The sequence below is a fragment of the Hydra vulgaris genome, chromosome 04 (genome assembly GCF_038396675.1).
Source record: "Hydra vulgaris chromosome 04, alternate assembly HydraT2T_AEP".
Classification (NCBI taxonomy): Eukaryota; Metazoa; Cnidaria; class Hydrozoa; order Anthoathecata; family Hydridae; genus Hydra; species Hydra vulgaris.
Genome location: NC_088923.1, coordinates 4,414,408 through 4,431,100, shown reverse-complemented (window position 1 = coordinate 4,431,100; position 16,693 = coordinate 4,414,408). Strand labels below are relative to the sequence as shown.

The following is a 16,693-nucleotide window of genomic DNA, read 5'->3' as shown; positions in this document are numbered from 1 at the left end:
CTACAAGTACTTTTAATTACAATTACTTTACTCTGGCTTAGATAAATAAAAACATTTTGATAGCATCTTAGCATTGGATATCAGAAATAACTATAACACTCACAAAATAAACAGTGATTTGAAAAATTCTATTTATTTTTTCAAATCGAATTTTGAATTGAAGCAACACTTAGTATGCAAATCGAATCATATGGAATAGATTTGCAGGGCCCTAATATATATAAATATATATACATATATATATATATATATATATATATATATATATATATATATATATATATATATATATATATATATATATATATATATATACATATATATATATATGTATATATATATATATACACTACATCAAAAAATAAAACATACAGTTAATTTCCAAACATTCAAGTCTTTTTATTTCAATCAAATAATAAATAACATAATTAATATTTACATATTAATAATATATTATAGTAATTGCTATAATATGTAATAATATTAAAAATAAAGTTCATAAAAAAAATTATTTAATTAATAAAAACAAAAAAACATAGTCAAAGAAAAAAACATACATCAAAAAATAAAACATACACCTACGAATTATATATAAAAAAACAGGAAAAAAAGTATTTTTAATAATATGTATGATAACCTTTTTGTGTAATAACTTCTTGCAATCTAGTATTCATCGAATGTACTAGTTTTCTTGTATCTTCTATTGAAATTTTATTCCATTCTTCCAAAATTTTTTCTTTTAATTGTTTATTTTTTATTTCGTGTTGCCGAAGTCGTCTTTCGAGAAGATCCCAAAGATTCTCAATTGGATTGAGATCTGGTGATTGTGGAGGATGCGGAAGTGTTGATTTAACATTAAAAATCAGCCAATTTTTAATTAGTTTCGATGCATGTTTTGGGTCATTGTCTTGGACTAACACGAAATTTTCAGTAGCACCTACTTTTATTCGTTTTAGATGATTTTGCAAAATGTCTAAATATTTTTCTTTGTCCATATTAGTTTCAATAAATACTAAATCACCAACCCCACCTGCACCCATCGCTCCCCATACCATCACATTTCCGCCACCGTGTTTGACTGTAGGTGTAATATTTTGTTTGTCAAGTGCAGTGCCTGTTTTTCGCCATACATACCTTGCTCTGTCTGATCCGAAAATATTAAATTTTGATTCATCCACAAATACAACTGTGTTCCAAAATTCTTCAGACTTGTTCAAAAACTCATTCACGTAAGCCAATCTTTTAACAACATTTCTTTTTGTTAAGAATGGTTTCTTACGTGAAATTCGTCCTGCGTAGCCTTTCCGGTGCAACAAATTTCTTACAGTTTGGGGATTAACTGTCACATTTAGATCTTTTTTTAAAAGAGCAGTTATTTTTGGAGCCGATGTTTTTGGATCTTTTTTTACCATTCTTTCAATTTTCCTTTCTACTTGCATTGTAAACGCTTTTTTTCAACCTCTTCCAGGCGCACTTTCAATGATTTATTTTTTCTATAATTATTAATTACTGTCTGAATGGTTGCTCGAGGTCTGTCGATCAACTTAGCAATTTCTGCATAACTTTTTCCTTCTTCCTTTAGTTTCACAATTAACATTCTAATTTCAATGGACACTTTTCCTTTTGAAATTTTTGTTTTTTCAGAAATTTTTTTAGCGGTTGCCATTATTTACATCAATATGCGCACTATTTAAGTAACAATGCAATACTAAAGCAAAATATGACAAAAACAGGTCTTATTTACATTACCGAATTAGATGAGTCATGTTTTTGTGAAAGGGTATGATCGTTTTTCTTCTTGTATCTTATTTTTCTTTCATGTATTTGATGTGTGTATGTTTTATTTTTTGATGTATGTTTTTTTCTTTGACTATGTTTTTTTGTTTTTATTAATTAAATAATTTTTTTTATGAACTTTATTTTTAATATTATTATATATTATAGCAATTACTAATTAATATGTAAATATTAATTATGTTATTTATTATTTGATTGAAATAAAAAGACTTGAATGTTTGGAAATTAACTGTATGTTTTATTTTTTGATGTAGTGTATATATATATATATATATATATATATATATATATATATATATATATATATATATATATATATATATATATATATATATATATATATATATATATATATATATATATATATATATATATATAGATATATACATATATATATATATATGTATATATATATATATTTATATATAAATTACAGGGCTCAATTTATTTTTTTATAAAGTCCCAGAAAAAATGTCCAGTCAAAACTTGTTTGGGTTGGACAATGTCCAATCTCATTTTTAAAATATAATTTCTATGGTTTTATGGAACCGAGTTATGCAATTGAAATCTTTGTCAAGTTATTCAGTTTATTTAACGTTAATATAGTGAACTTTGTAGTTTCATTCCTTATTATTTAGCAGATTTTTTTTTTAACAAATAATAAAGTTTAATATTTTATGTTTTATAAATAGACTTGAATTTTCAAGCTGTAACCGACAACACTTATTTTCTTAACAATTTGACAACGGCTGTTTTGATGTTTTAACAATTTAAATGCAATGAAAGAAATTGTTATGATACAAATAACTTAATCATTGATCTTTTTTAAAGTTTTTATTTTATGCAAAGGCTTTAAATAAAATCAAAAATTTATTATAATGATTGTTTAAAATAAACACATTATGTGTAAATTAAATGTTATATTAAAATATTTTTTTAGTAGGTTTGTATTTTTTATGATAAATTTAAATGTTTGAAACTATTTTCCATGTCTTTCTAAAAAGCTTTTAAAAATTGTTTTTCAAGTTACTTTAAATTATAAATAAGTTAAATTAAATCTTTGTAAAAATAGAAACAAAAAAAATAAAATAAAGATTTAATTGCTTTATTTTTTTTTGTTTCTATTTTTAAAAAGAGGTAAAAATTTTTTTTTTTTTAAACTTGACTTACTAATTAAAGCATGAAAGATTTAAAATTACGATTTTGAAAAGACTGCGTTATTTTTTTAAACAATTTTTGTGTGCATCTTTTAGAAAGAATTGTTTGTACAACTTAAAAATAATATACTTTTTTATTATCAATAATTTAATTTCACTTTTCAATAATTTAAATAAAATTTGTTCATTTATTAAACAATCAATAGAATTAATTTGTAAAAGCATTTTGCGTAACTTAAATGTTTTAAAAGATAAGTTTTAGTGTAATTTTTTTTCAAATGCAATTATAAAGGTAACAATAAGTAATTTTAAATTAGAGGTTTTTAGTTTTATTTAAAGTTAATTTATTTACTTTTTTGTAAGAAATTTGTTTTGCTTATTCTTTAGTTTTCTCAATTTTTAAGTTTTAGCTTAACGTTTCTTTTTTTAACGCATTTCCAAAACGTTTAAATCATCAAAACATCCAAATAGTTGTGGTCAAGTTGTAAACAAAAAAATCATTTGCGTGTCAGCAATAGCGTTCGATTGCACACTATTCCTGTCCAAGCTTTATTTTGTAGAATTTAATTCCCGTTGGTCAAAATGTCCAATTACTTTGTAAATTAATAGAACAATCTGAGATTTTAGCCGGACAATGTCTGTTGTCCGACCGTTAAATTGAGCCCTGATATTATATCTATATCTATATATATATACATATATATATATGCGGTAGTGGTGTAGTGGTAAGAGCGCACGCTTTGTAAGCAAGAGGTTCGGAGTTCGACTCCCACCACATCCCTGGAAGTACCGCGCTCAACTTAGTTTCTCCGCGCAGCGGCCTTACTCGACAAGGTTCGTGTTTCGGAGTTAAAGAGTTGAGAGAGGGTTGCACCACGAATAACAACTAAAAAAAAAAAAATATATGAGTAGCCTCCTCGACTGTAGTGGCCCCCCTCGGGCCTTGGGGAGGTGAATAATCTTAAAAATATATATATATATATATATATATATATATATATATATATATATATAATATATATGTTATATATGTTATATACATATTATATATATCTTAATAAATCTAATAAATATAACAATTTTTTTCAGCTTCAACACAATATTTTGATTATACAATAATCAATTTCAAGTATAAAAGTGTAAAATAAAAAAACTATTTTATATATAGTGAAAAGAAACATTAATTTAATTTTATTTGTTAGTTAAATAAAAGAAAACATGAAAGGTGTAAAAACTGCGTCATGGAGTGATGGAAAATGTAGATAATTATTGTAATACATACGAAATAGAGTAATAGAAAGCGTCAATATATATATATATATATATGTATATATCTATATATATATATATGTATATATATATATATATATATATATATATATATATATATATCTATATATATCTATATATATATATATATATATATATATATATATATATATATATATATATATCTATATATATATATATATATATATATATATATATATCTATATATCTATATATCTATATATATATATATATATATATATATATATATATATATATATATATATATATATATATATATATATATATATCTATATATCTATATCTATATATATATATATATATATATATATATATATATATATATAAACAACATAATAGTATTTAGTACACAATGGAATCTACTGACCTATCATTAAATTCTTCACTCTTTAGTTTTTTGAAATTTCGAAGAAAAATTAATGTTTCTTATTTTAAAAGATGAATAAATTAGAAACTGGGGCAATTGATCCAATATTCGAATAGTTAGATTGCTGGGAAAAATATCTTTAGAAGATGAATTAGAAAATATATAATCAAATAAAGTACTTGAGTGGCTGGCGCAGATGTATTTTTAATACATTGTTTTCAGATGACTAGGCTGGCGCAGATGTATTTTTATTACATTGATTCCAGTTTAGGATATTGAATGCTGGATCTTCTTGACTCAATGCATGGGTTTTGCTTGTGTCTCTGTTTTTATGACTAGGCAACTCATTCTATTATCTCCTAATGAGGGTACAGCACTGGAACTAAGTTTTATGGTTCTGAGGCCGGCTGGTAGTCGGGTTTCCTGAACTCTGTGGAAGCTCTCAGAGAGGCTGATTCCATCAAAAGCTGAAAAATATCAAAGTATAAACAGTGCCATGTTGCGCATTGATGGTGTCCCTGTTTGTACTTTTAGTGTGCATTGCAGAGGCCACATTTGAAGCTCTTTGTTAGGGCTTAGGGTTTATTAGTAGACATGAGGCACTTGCTTGGGCTGTTAAACAGTGTTCTGAGTACTATTTATGCTTTGAGTCAAGTTCTTCAATCTAATTTAAAAATGAATAAAGTACCAAAAACTATAAAACACAAAAAACCATCATCACCACCAAATCTCTAAACCTATCATGCACTAATATTCATGGTCTTCGAAGTAACTTTTCTTCTGTTGAGTTTTATCTCTTGCAAAGTTCACCAGACCTTCTTGCTCTTTGTGAGACTAATTTGAGTTCAGCTGTCTCATCTTGTGTTGATGGTTATCTTCCTTTAATTTGTAAAGACTCCAATAGTCACATGCTTGGCCTGGGCATTTACATTCGTAAGAATTCACCCATTTGTCGTGAAACTACTTTTGAATCCACAGACTATTCTTTCATGTGCTTTCGTTTAGCACCACTTCACTCTATTGCCTTTCTTTTTGTTCTATATCGCTATTTCTGATCATATTGACCAAGCCCTCTCTCTTTATCCATCAGCTAATATAGTTGTTGTTGGTGACTTTAATGCTCACCACTCTGAATGGCTTGGCTCTAGTGTCAGTGAATCTGCAGGCATTAAAGCCCATAACTTTTGCCTTTCTCAATCCCTCACTCAAATAGTCAACTTTCCAACTCCCTTTCTTGACAACCCAAATCATTTACCTTCTCTACTCGAATTATGTCTTGTTTCTGATCCTAGTCAGTGCTCAGTTTCTCCACATTCACCCTTAGGTGCTTCTGATCACAGTTTGATCTCTCTAAAACTAATATATCATACTTTTTTATCACCTAAATCCCCCAATTTTCGTACCTCTTACAACTACAGTATAGCTGACTGGGATTCTTTCCGTGATTTTCTCCGTGATGGCCCTTGGGTAGAATTCTTTTGTCTTCCTGTCGACAAATGTGCTTCTTACATAACTTCGTAGATTCAGGCTGGCATGAAATCTTTTGTTCCCTCTCGATGATTCTAGGTCTAGCCTCACTCTTCTCCATGGTTTTCCTCACACTGTGCTGCTGCAATTGCCAATCAAAACCGTTACTTCAATATTTATCAGCTAAACAATTCTCCTGAAAACAGATGTCTGTTTATTACTGCTAGAAACAATTGTAAAAAGGTTTTGTCTAACGCCAAAGCTCGCTATTCTCAGGTCATGAAATCTCCTATCTCATCTCAAAACTTAGGCTCTCATGACTTCTGGAGAATCTTTAATAGTATTAATAATAAGGGAAAATCTTTAATTCCACCTCTCTTGTATGGTTCAGACTTTGTCACCTCACCTAAAGACAAAGCTGAATTGTTTGCTAAAAACTTTTCATCAATATCAACTCTTGATTCCACTAGTTGTGTTCTACCTGATATTGCCAACAAACAGGTTGATCTATTGCTTGAAATTTGTATCACTCCAGCTTCTGTATTAAAAGTAATTTCCTGCTTAGAGTCTTCTACAGCTTGTGGTCCGGACAACATACCTGTTATTTTCTTACAGAAGTGTTCTCGGGAGCTTTTGTCTATAGTCTTAAAACTATTCAACAAGTGATTATCAGAGTCTTGTTTTCCAGCCTGCTGGAAAGCCACATCTGTTATCCCTATTTTTAAAAAATCCGGAGAGCGACCTGATTCATCTAACTACCGTTCTATTCGTCTTTTTCTATCGTAAGCAAGGTTTTTGAATTTTTAATTAACAAACACTTAATTTTTCATCTTGAGTCTAATAACTTTCTGATCATCAATATGGATTTCGATCTTCTCGTTCTACAGCTGATTTGCTAACAGTAATAACTGATAGGTTTTATCGTGCATTAGATAAAGGTGGAGAGGTTAAGGCCATCGCTCTTGACATTTCAAAAGCTTTTGATAAAGTTTGGCATGCTGGTCTTCTCCATAAGCTTTCTTCTTATGGTGTATCTGGCAACATCTTTAAGATTATTGAATCCTTCCTTTATAATCATAATATAAAAGTTGTCCTTGATGGTCAGCACTCTTCTTCATATCCCGTAACTTTGGGAGTTCCTCAAGGTTCAATCCTTTGCCCTTTACTCTTTTTAGTTTACATTAACGATCTTTCAGATATTCTCTCATTTAAGGTGGCATTGTTTGCTGATGATACTATCATTTATTCTTGTCGTGATGAAAAACCAACACTCTCTGATTGCTTGGAGGGGGCATTTGAGCTTCAAAAGATCTCACTTCTGCTACAGCATGGGGCTCACTGTGGATTGTGAACTTCAATACCAATAAAACTCAATTTTTCAGCCAATCGTTATCACAATAATTTAGATCTTCCTATATTTATGAACAGTGATGTACTCGATGAGTCATCTACTCTTTATCTTCTAGGATTAACTCTTTTTTCCAATCTTTCTTGGAAACCATATATCAAATCAGTTGCAAAATTAGCATCTGCTAAGGTTACATATCTTTATTGAGCTTGTCACTTTCTGACTTTGAATTCTATTCTCTATGTCTATAAATCTCAAATCCGGCCTTGTATGAAATACTGTTGCCATATCTGGGGCAGATCTTCTAATGATGCCCTTTCTCTTTTAGACAAGGTCCAAAAACGTATTGTAAACATAGTTGGACCTGCTCTTGCAGCTAACCTCCAACCATTATCACGCCGTCATAATGTTGCTTCTCTTTCTCTTTTCTACAAATAATATAATGGGCACTGCTCTAAAGAGCTAGCGTCTCTTGTGCCATCTACTAAAATTCATTCTCGTGTTACTCGTCATTCAATTAATTATCATCTTTTTTCTGTGACTGTTCCTATGTGCTCCAAAAACGCTTCATCTAGTTTTTTTTCTCGAACATCAGCTCTTTGGAATTAACTTCCTTCATCTTGCTTTCCTGATTCATATAATTTGCAATCCTTTAAGTTGTCTTTCAATTGTTATCTTGCTCCACAATCTTTATATTTTCTCTTTCAGTAACTTCCAACTTTAATTAATGGTTGCTTGCAGCCTTGTTGGAAGCAAAGATGTAAAAAAAAAAAAATAAGCGGTTAGTAATTCTTGTTGGTAGGAATATAAAAGGAAGAAAGTTGTTTAAAGCAATGTTGTTTAATTACTTCGATATTGAATTATCTGAGTTTGCTTATATAAGATCTATATTAAAGTTATAAAGATAGTTTTATTTTTTTCAACAGAAAGTTTTTCAAATAAAATAGCTTGGTATAAAACATTAAATGCATTAATATCCTTGTTAGAATAGCGATAAACACAGTCTACTATTATATTAGACTTTTTGGGAAAAATGATTTCAACAAACACAGACTCTAACAATTCGGGTTTATACATAAATAAATCATTTCTAAATTTATAGATCATTTTATTAGAAATATAAAGTAGAGCCCCTCCAAATAAAGTTTTGTTGGAGTATGTTCATAAACATATCTTCTTATTGGAGTTTTTGTCTATTTATATACAATTAATTGGATTCTCAACTATGTTCATATCATCATCATTGTTTATCTGATAAGTAAAGAAATTATTAAGTTGATTAAAACTATAAGATTCTTGAGAGCTAGGATAGAGTAAAAGTTTGGAGTTCAACATTTGGGAGTTCATTGATTGTCAATTAAAGTTTGATGACATAATTCATTAACCAATAAAGAACTAAAAGAAAGATACTGCTGCACTATGTAATACAGAACCAAAAATTGATGGAAGAGTTTTTTGATAAACTAGTATAAAATTGTTCCAAGAACTCTATTTCTTGTAAATTAAACTTGAGAAGTGGTTGCATTGAACTGAATGATGATTAACATGAATATTTTCATCACAAATTTTTGCAGAGTTTAGACATAATAGTAGAAATTAGTTTAGAAATAAAGATATTGATATTAATAAGATTATTACAACAGAAACAATAATATAACAGTAGTAGTAATACTATAATATAATCGTTGTTATTGATCTCCAAAAAGCATTTGATACAGTTGACCACAAGATTTTAACTAAAAAATTAAATTGCTATGGTATACGGGGTATAGCTAATAGTTGGTTTTCATTGTATATTAAAAGTCATACTCGATTGTCTCAATTAATGGGTTTTAATCCACAAGTAAATTTATTAAGTATGATGTCCGACAGGGTTCTGTTCTAGGGCCTTTACTGTTTTTAATATATGTTAACAATCTGCCTCACTCTATATATAATTTGATTATTCATCATTTTGCTGATAGCACTAATCTTCTATCCTTAAATAAATCACTTGCGCAGCTTCGTAAAAATGTTAATTCATATCTCCATATTTTGTGTCATTGGTTAAATAGTCACCATATTTCTCTAAATATCAATAAAACTGAATTTATTATTTTTCACCCTCCAAAAAAAAATTGATAATAATAATGTGAAAATTAGAATTAACGGTAAAAGACTTTTTCCATCCCAATATTTAGATTATCTCAGGGTATTTCTTGACAAAAATCTATCATGGTACAATCAAATAATTCAGTTAAATAAAAAACTCTCACGTGCCAATAGTATGTTGTCATTAATACGGCACTATGTTCCCCCAACATATTCTAATATCAAGTTACTATTTCTTGTTCTCCTCTCATCTAAGCTATTGTTGCACTTTTTGGGGTCAAAAAAGGTAGTTTTCTATTAAATTGTAAAAACACTTTACAACGCACTTCCTTAAGAATTATGACATTTTCTTCTATAGGATTTAATATCCGAAAATTTCAAGATCTTGTAAAGCATTATAATTGTCTCTTTGTGTTTGATTTTCTTTAAAATAAGCTACCAATTTTGTTTAATAATTTTTTTATTAAAACTAGCTATACACATAATTTATTACCTTTTTCAACACTATCAAATATAGAAAGCTTTCTATAAAACATCAATGTAAATCTCACTGAAACCAATTAATACCATTTATACAAAAAAGATTTTAACTAAATACCCTTTTATTACCAACATCCTTCTTCTCAATCGAACCAAATTAATAAATTTTTATTTGAGTATATATTTAATGAATATCAATTTTAAATTTTATTATTATTGCTTTTTTATAATTGTATTAATTAAACTATTATTATTTTTATTTTATACTATATATTTTTATAATTGTATTAATTAAACTATTATTATTTTTATTTTATACTATATATATTTTTTAACTTTATTACTATTATCATTATCAATAATTTATTATTATCTTTATTACTATTAATATTATCAATAATTATTTATTATTAATATCATCAACAATTTATCTTTGTTTTAGAAGACTTATTAATATTATTTGATAATGATAGTGATTCCATTGTAGTAATAGATTTAAGGCCATTGTCATAATTTTTGCAATTGTTATGTTTATTTTAATGATTTCTGTCATAGTTATAAATTTTACTATAATTATTTTTACCTTAAAATTTTTTTAAAGCAATCATTATAATTATTATTTGTATTGTTTTTTTATTCATATTATTATTATTATTATTATTATTATTATTATTATTTTAATATTATCATTATTATTATTATTATTATTATTATTTTAATATTATCATTATTATTATTAGTGCTTTATTTTCTTTTCTTTCATTTTTTCTTTTTTTCTTTTTTTTTTCTTTCTTTTTTTCTTTTCTTTCTTTTCTTTTTCTTTTTCTTGTTTTTATGTTGGGACTAAGATTTTTTTTTTCTGTTTATTTTCTTTTTTTTTCTTTGTTTGTTTTCTTTTTTTTTTTGTTTTCTTTTTTTTTCTTTGTTTGTTATCTTTTTTTTCTTTTTTTTTAATTCTTTCTATGTTTCATTAACTAGTTTTTTTTTATAGGTGTCACTCTATTAAACAGTTTTTAACTACACGAGTGACACCTTACCTTATTTATGTAAGTTTATAATAGATTATTAAAAATTTTTATATTTTATGGTTAAATAAAGGTACAATATAAATATATATATATATATATATATATATATATATATATATATATATGTATATTTATATATATATATATATATATATATATATATACACACACACATATATATATATATATACATATATATATATAAATATATATATATACATATATGTATATATATATATATATATATATATATATATATAAATATACATATATATATACATATGTATATATATATAAATATATATATAATAGTAATGAAGTTTATGATAAAAATATTAACAATATAATAATAATAACAATCGCAAAAACAGCTATAGTAATAACAATATAGTAGTAGCAATATGTAATAAAAATATAAATACTGTAAATATAAAATAATTAATAATATGGTAAAATAGATATGTTTAAAAAAATAATATATATTGAATGAGCTAAAAAGAAAAAAAGAAAAAAGAGTTTAAAATAAATACAAACTTAAATATAAGCGTAAATGATTAAAACTTTATATGCTTCTTAAACTTCTTTACTTTTTCTTACTTCACTTGCTGATGAATGGTAAATAATTAAAAAGTTCTTTTTCTAAATTTGAATTTCATTGTTACTTCTTTTTTTTTATATGTAAGCAGATATATTCCTCCGCATTCAAATCTTAACACTTTATTTAACTTGTTAATTATTTATTCATTAATTTATTTATATGTATATTCATATACATATACATATACATATACATATACATATACATATACATATACATATACATATACATATACATATATATATATATATATATATATATATATATATATATATATATATATATATATATATATATATATATATATATATATATATATATATATATATATAGATGTATGTATATATATATATTTTGTTAGTGTATTCTACAAATAAAAAGCACATTTAAAAAAAAATTATTTAGAGGTGAAAAAAAGTCATAAAAACTTTTAGTTAAAAAACTTTAAAACTTGAGCACTAAAGTGCAGATGAGTTTTTCCATTTAAAAAAGAGTCGTCAAGTTTGTAAAATGTATTAAGTATTATGTCAGTAAAATGTTTTTATAAGATCTATGTTATCTTCAAAATAATAAAGCAAGCAATCATTAAAATATACAAAAAAGTTTTTTTTTCTTTGTATATCTAGCTCTATTTTATTTATAATATGAATTTAGTTTAATTGATTAGTCATTTAACCAAAAAAGTTTTAATATAAGGTCTTAATTATTTTTCTTTATTTAAACTTAATGTGGTTTAACTTTTTTTGTTATGATAATTTAGTGTTGATATTATATTAATGAATTAATGCATAAAAGTCATATTTTGATTTAGATATCCCCAATTAGACCAATTGAGTTTACGATGGTATGCTGTACCAGTTATAAGTAACATGGCTTTAAGCTGTGGTGGGTTGACATTTCCAGCCATTCCTTTTAATGGGTGGTAAGTGTCAATTTTGCTATTTTTATTTTTCATTCAGTTTTGTAAAGATATAATAGAATATTATTTTAATATTGAAATTATTTTTTATTTATTTAGATAAAAAAATTATAAATATTTAAATTATACCATTTGAATTAAAAAATATTTTAAACATTTATAATTTTAACAATATTATTTAACTTTTTAATTTTGCTTGTATGTTATTTTTCTTTCTTGGATGTTAGTTTTTTTTTTTTTCATTCTTGATTTTTAGTTTAGTTCAAATAAAAAGTGTTCTTCGAGTTTTACAAATCTTGTAAATATAAAAAACAAATATTTTTTTGTTTTTATTATGTCTAATTAATTTTTCCAGAATGAATTTATAGAATATGCCTAAAGTGCTTTTTTTTAGGTATATGAGTACAGAAATCAGTGTCAGAAATTTCTGTGATGAAAGTCGATATAATTTGTTAAAGGTTAATATTTTTATGCTTTTAAACTTTTCATTTTTCCATTGCTTTAAGTATTCACTTTATCGATTGTTTTGATTTAAATAAATTTTATTTTTATTTATATTGTAGTAAGTGAAAACAGTTTTTTGTTAATTATATTTGAATGAAAGATGTTCTTGTTATAATACATGCTCAAGCTTTTTGCTCAAAATTTTTGATTAAAGTTTGCAAAATTTTGATAAAAGGTATTTTAAAAAAACTAAATTTTTTTCGATAAAAAGTATTTTAAAAATTGTAGATTTTTCACAGAAGAAATACATCATTTAATTGACAGATCCAGGGATTATCTTTTTCAGCATATTTCTTTAAAATTTTGTTTTTTCTGGATATCCAAATAGTTTTTTGGAAATTCAAATTAAAAAATTATCAAATAATTAAAACAGTAAAGGGGTTGTTCATAAAATAGGCAGCACTATATTTATTTAGGTAGACAATATTTGTACTCATGTGCAACATAAAATGTTATTGTTAATTATTTTGCCTATTTTACCTAAAATTCTACCGTAATTTAATTTACTAATTTTTTAAATATAAATCAAATTAGTTTATAAGCCCTATTTAAATAAATGTTGAAATAATTTTCTTTTAATTAAACGAATGCCTGACCTAACCTAAAGCATTAGATAATGTATGTTCACTTCTCTCTGTATATTTCTATTTAAACAGTCAATGTATGTATATTTTACTTCCACTACAGGTATATAAATGGATATATTCCGAGTAACATTAAAAAATAAAAATAATTAATAAACATAACTATAAATAAACAACAAATAATATTTCCACTGTATGCTCGTTATTTGTACGTGTGTACTAATAATGACTTTCATTTAGTTAATAAATAAAATAAAAAAGATTGAATTGTTTTTTTTGCAGAGTTTTTAATTAAACCAATGGTTAAATAGCGCTTCAAGTTCAATGAATATCACAATTCATAAGTGCAAGTGTTTAAAAATGCATTGCAATGCATTTTTAAACACTTTTTTTGCAATGTAATCACATTTTTTGCAATGTGATTTACCCCTTGACAATTATAGCATATCGCAGATTTAGGCAGCTTGATTCTCACAATGTTTTGATAAGTAGCAGGAATGGTGATATTTTCAAGTGACCCCTGCTTTAAACAACATTATGTCAGTGGTCTTTTTGTGGCTCGAAATGCATTTCGAGCCACAAAAAAGTGGCTGCACTACTTCATCTGAAAACTTTTTAAAAGTGGCTGCACTACTGCATCTGACAACTTTTCCAAATACGTCACACGTTTTAGATATGCTGAAAAAATCCACTCGTTCTCCATTATTCATTCTTCACTTTGTGAACAATTTGTAGATTGCTTTTGACAACACATTTTCTATTTTCTTTGCATCTTTCTTTTTAATTCAAAAAAAAAAAAAGTTTTTAATTTGCTTTTTCATATAATCTATGATAGAGAGACATTTTTTATGCAATAAATTAGTTAGCAGATGAAGTTAAAAAAATTTCTATAATAAATAATGCAAAACCATTTTTACATTCTTTTGAAACTAAATTTTACATTCTACGTTTTACTAACTATTTTACATTCCTTCAAAACTAAATTTAAACTTTTAATTTTCAAAATCAAACGATGAAAATGTTTTTGTCACATAAAAGATTTTAAGTATCAAATATGCAAATTATTTGTTAAAAAAATAAAATAAATATTAATATAAAAATATTATAAAAAATAAATATTTTTTTTTTATGCATTTCTTGTTACATCTGGCATTTGTTATTAGGCTGAATAGTTTGTAATATTTGGTCGAATACCAAATATTACCAAAATACCAAATAGTAAAAATAGTACAAAACAGTAAAAAAATACCAAATGTTCATGGCATCTCTATTAAATACCACTTAAAATAAAAATAAAAACTGTTGGAGCACTACAAGTTGAAGGTTTATAAAATTTTCTTGATTTTAGTTTTACTGACAAACCTATACTCCAATTAAACTGATATCCAACTGATAAACCTATACTCCAATTAAACTGGTATTTGCATATCTAATAACTATATTTATCAGCTTTCAGAAACAAATATAATTTTTTTTTAAAACAATAAAATTAAAGTCGAAAATTGTAAGAAAAGAGATCATTGATTTCTGTAAAAAAAAAATTCACAACGACTAAAATTGTTAATCATTTAAAACATCACAGATGTGGCCACAAGTTGGTACAAAATTATAATATTTCTATATATTATAGATTTATGCATACATTTGCTATTATATACTGGCATATATATAAATATTATATATATATATATATATATATATATATATATATATATATATATATATATATATATATATATATATATATATATATATATATATATATGTATATATATATATATGTATATATATATATGTATATATATATATATATATATATACACACACACAAATATATATAAACATATATAATATATATATATATATATATATATGTTTATATATATTTGTGTGTGTGTGTGTGTATATATATATACATATATATATTATATATATATATATATGTATATATATATATATATATATATATATATATATATATATATATATATAAATGTTGTGTATATATATACACAAATATATATGCATATATTTATATGTTGTATATATATATATGTATATATATATATATCTATATATACATACATACATACACATATATATATGTGTGTGTGTGTGTAAATATATATAATTTATATAAAAAAAAGGATAGGGTTAACAAGCAAGGAAACGGCTAACTTAAAACTTAAAATTTGTAGGATGTTTGAGTCTGGAAAACATAAAGATGGGTGAGAATTTTGAGGATTTGTTGATGTGCAAAGAAAAAAACCAAATGAATAAATAATTTTATTGTATGAAGGGACAGATACAATAAACGATGCAACTTTGCTGAATGATAAACCAAGCAAGAATGAGTTGATCGAATCAGAGATGATAGTTAGTTTAAGCTGTGACTATGATAGTATTTGTAGTAAAAAAGGAGGTGTAAACTAACATCAATGGGATGGTGGCAGAGTTCAAGCTTTGCAGATAAAGCAAACTACATATAAAATGTGCTTTTGGACCTTGTCTGAGATAGAAATGTCAACAATATAGGAAATGTCAACTATATCGTATTGAAATACAGGAATAATAATATAGGAATGCCAATAATAATATTGTGATTTTTTGCAACAAATAACTGAGTTTTGTTGGAGCTAAAATCCTGAAGCCACTGCCAGTCCCAAGCTATTACAGAAGAGAGATCAGATTAAAGATTGACTGCTTGTTCTAAGTAATCAAAAAGTGAAAATTTTTTGTCAAGAAAAAGGTATAAAGTTGAGTTGCCAGCAAATAGAACCACTTTAGATGTAAGATTGTCAGGAAGATCATTATTGTAGAGAGACTAAATGTAGAATAGTTAGAGAAGTCAGTATGTTTTCTAGAGTTTTTAGAAATTGGAACCACTTCTTTAACACTTATTAATAGTTTATTGAGACAACACTTTTGTAAGATTATGATGGAAATGTTGTCTGAACTACAAGCCATAAACGAGTTTAATTGAGAATTGACTTAGAAAGACATAGCAATAGAATCCTAGTGATTTGGATGTTTATCAATGGG

The 16,693-nt window shown here is 25.2% G+C and overlaps 1 protein-coding gene across 1 annotated transcript in view; it reads left to right on the top strand.

The window, feature by feature from the left end:
* Window positions 1–16,693, top strand: part of LOC101235628 (nitric oxide synthase 1) — a 153,258-nt gene that overhangs the window by 46,540 nt on the left and 90,025 nt on the right. The window contains exons 8-9 of the mRNA XM_065795281.1: window positions 12,456–12,566; window positions 12,958–13,021. Coding sequence (XP_065651353.1) covers window positions 12,456–12,566; window positions 12,958–13,021 — 175 coding nt within the window. The remainder of the gene's footprint in view (window positions 1–12,455; window positions 12,567–12,957; window positions 13,022–16,693) is intronic.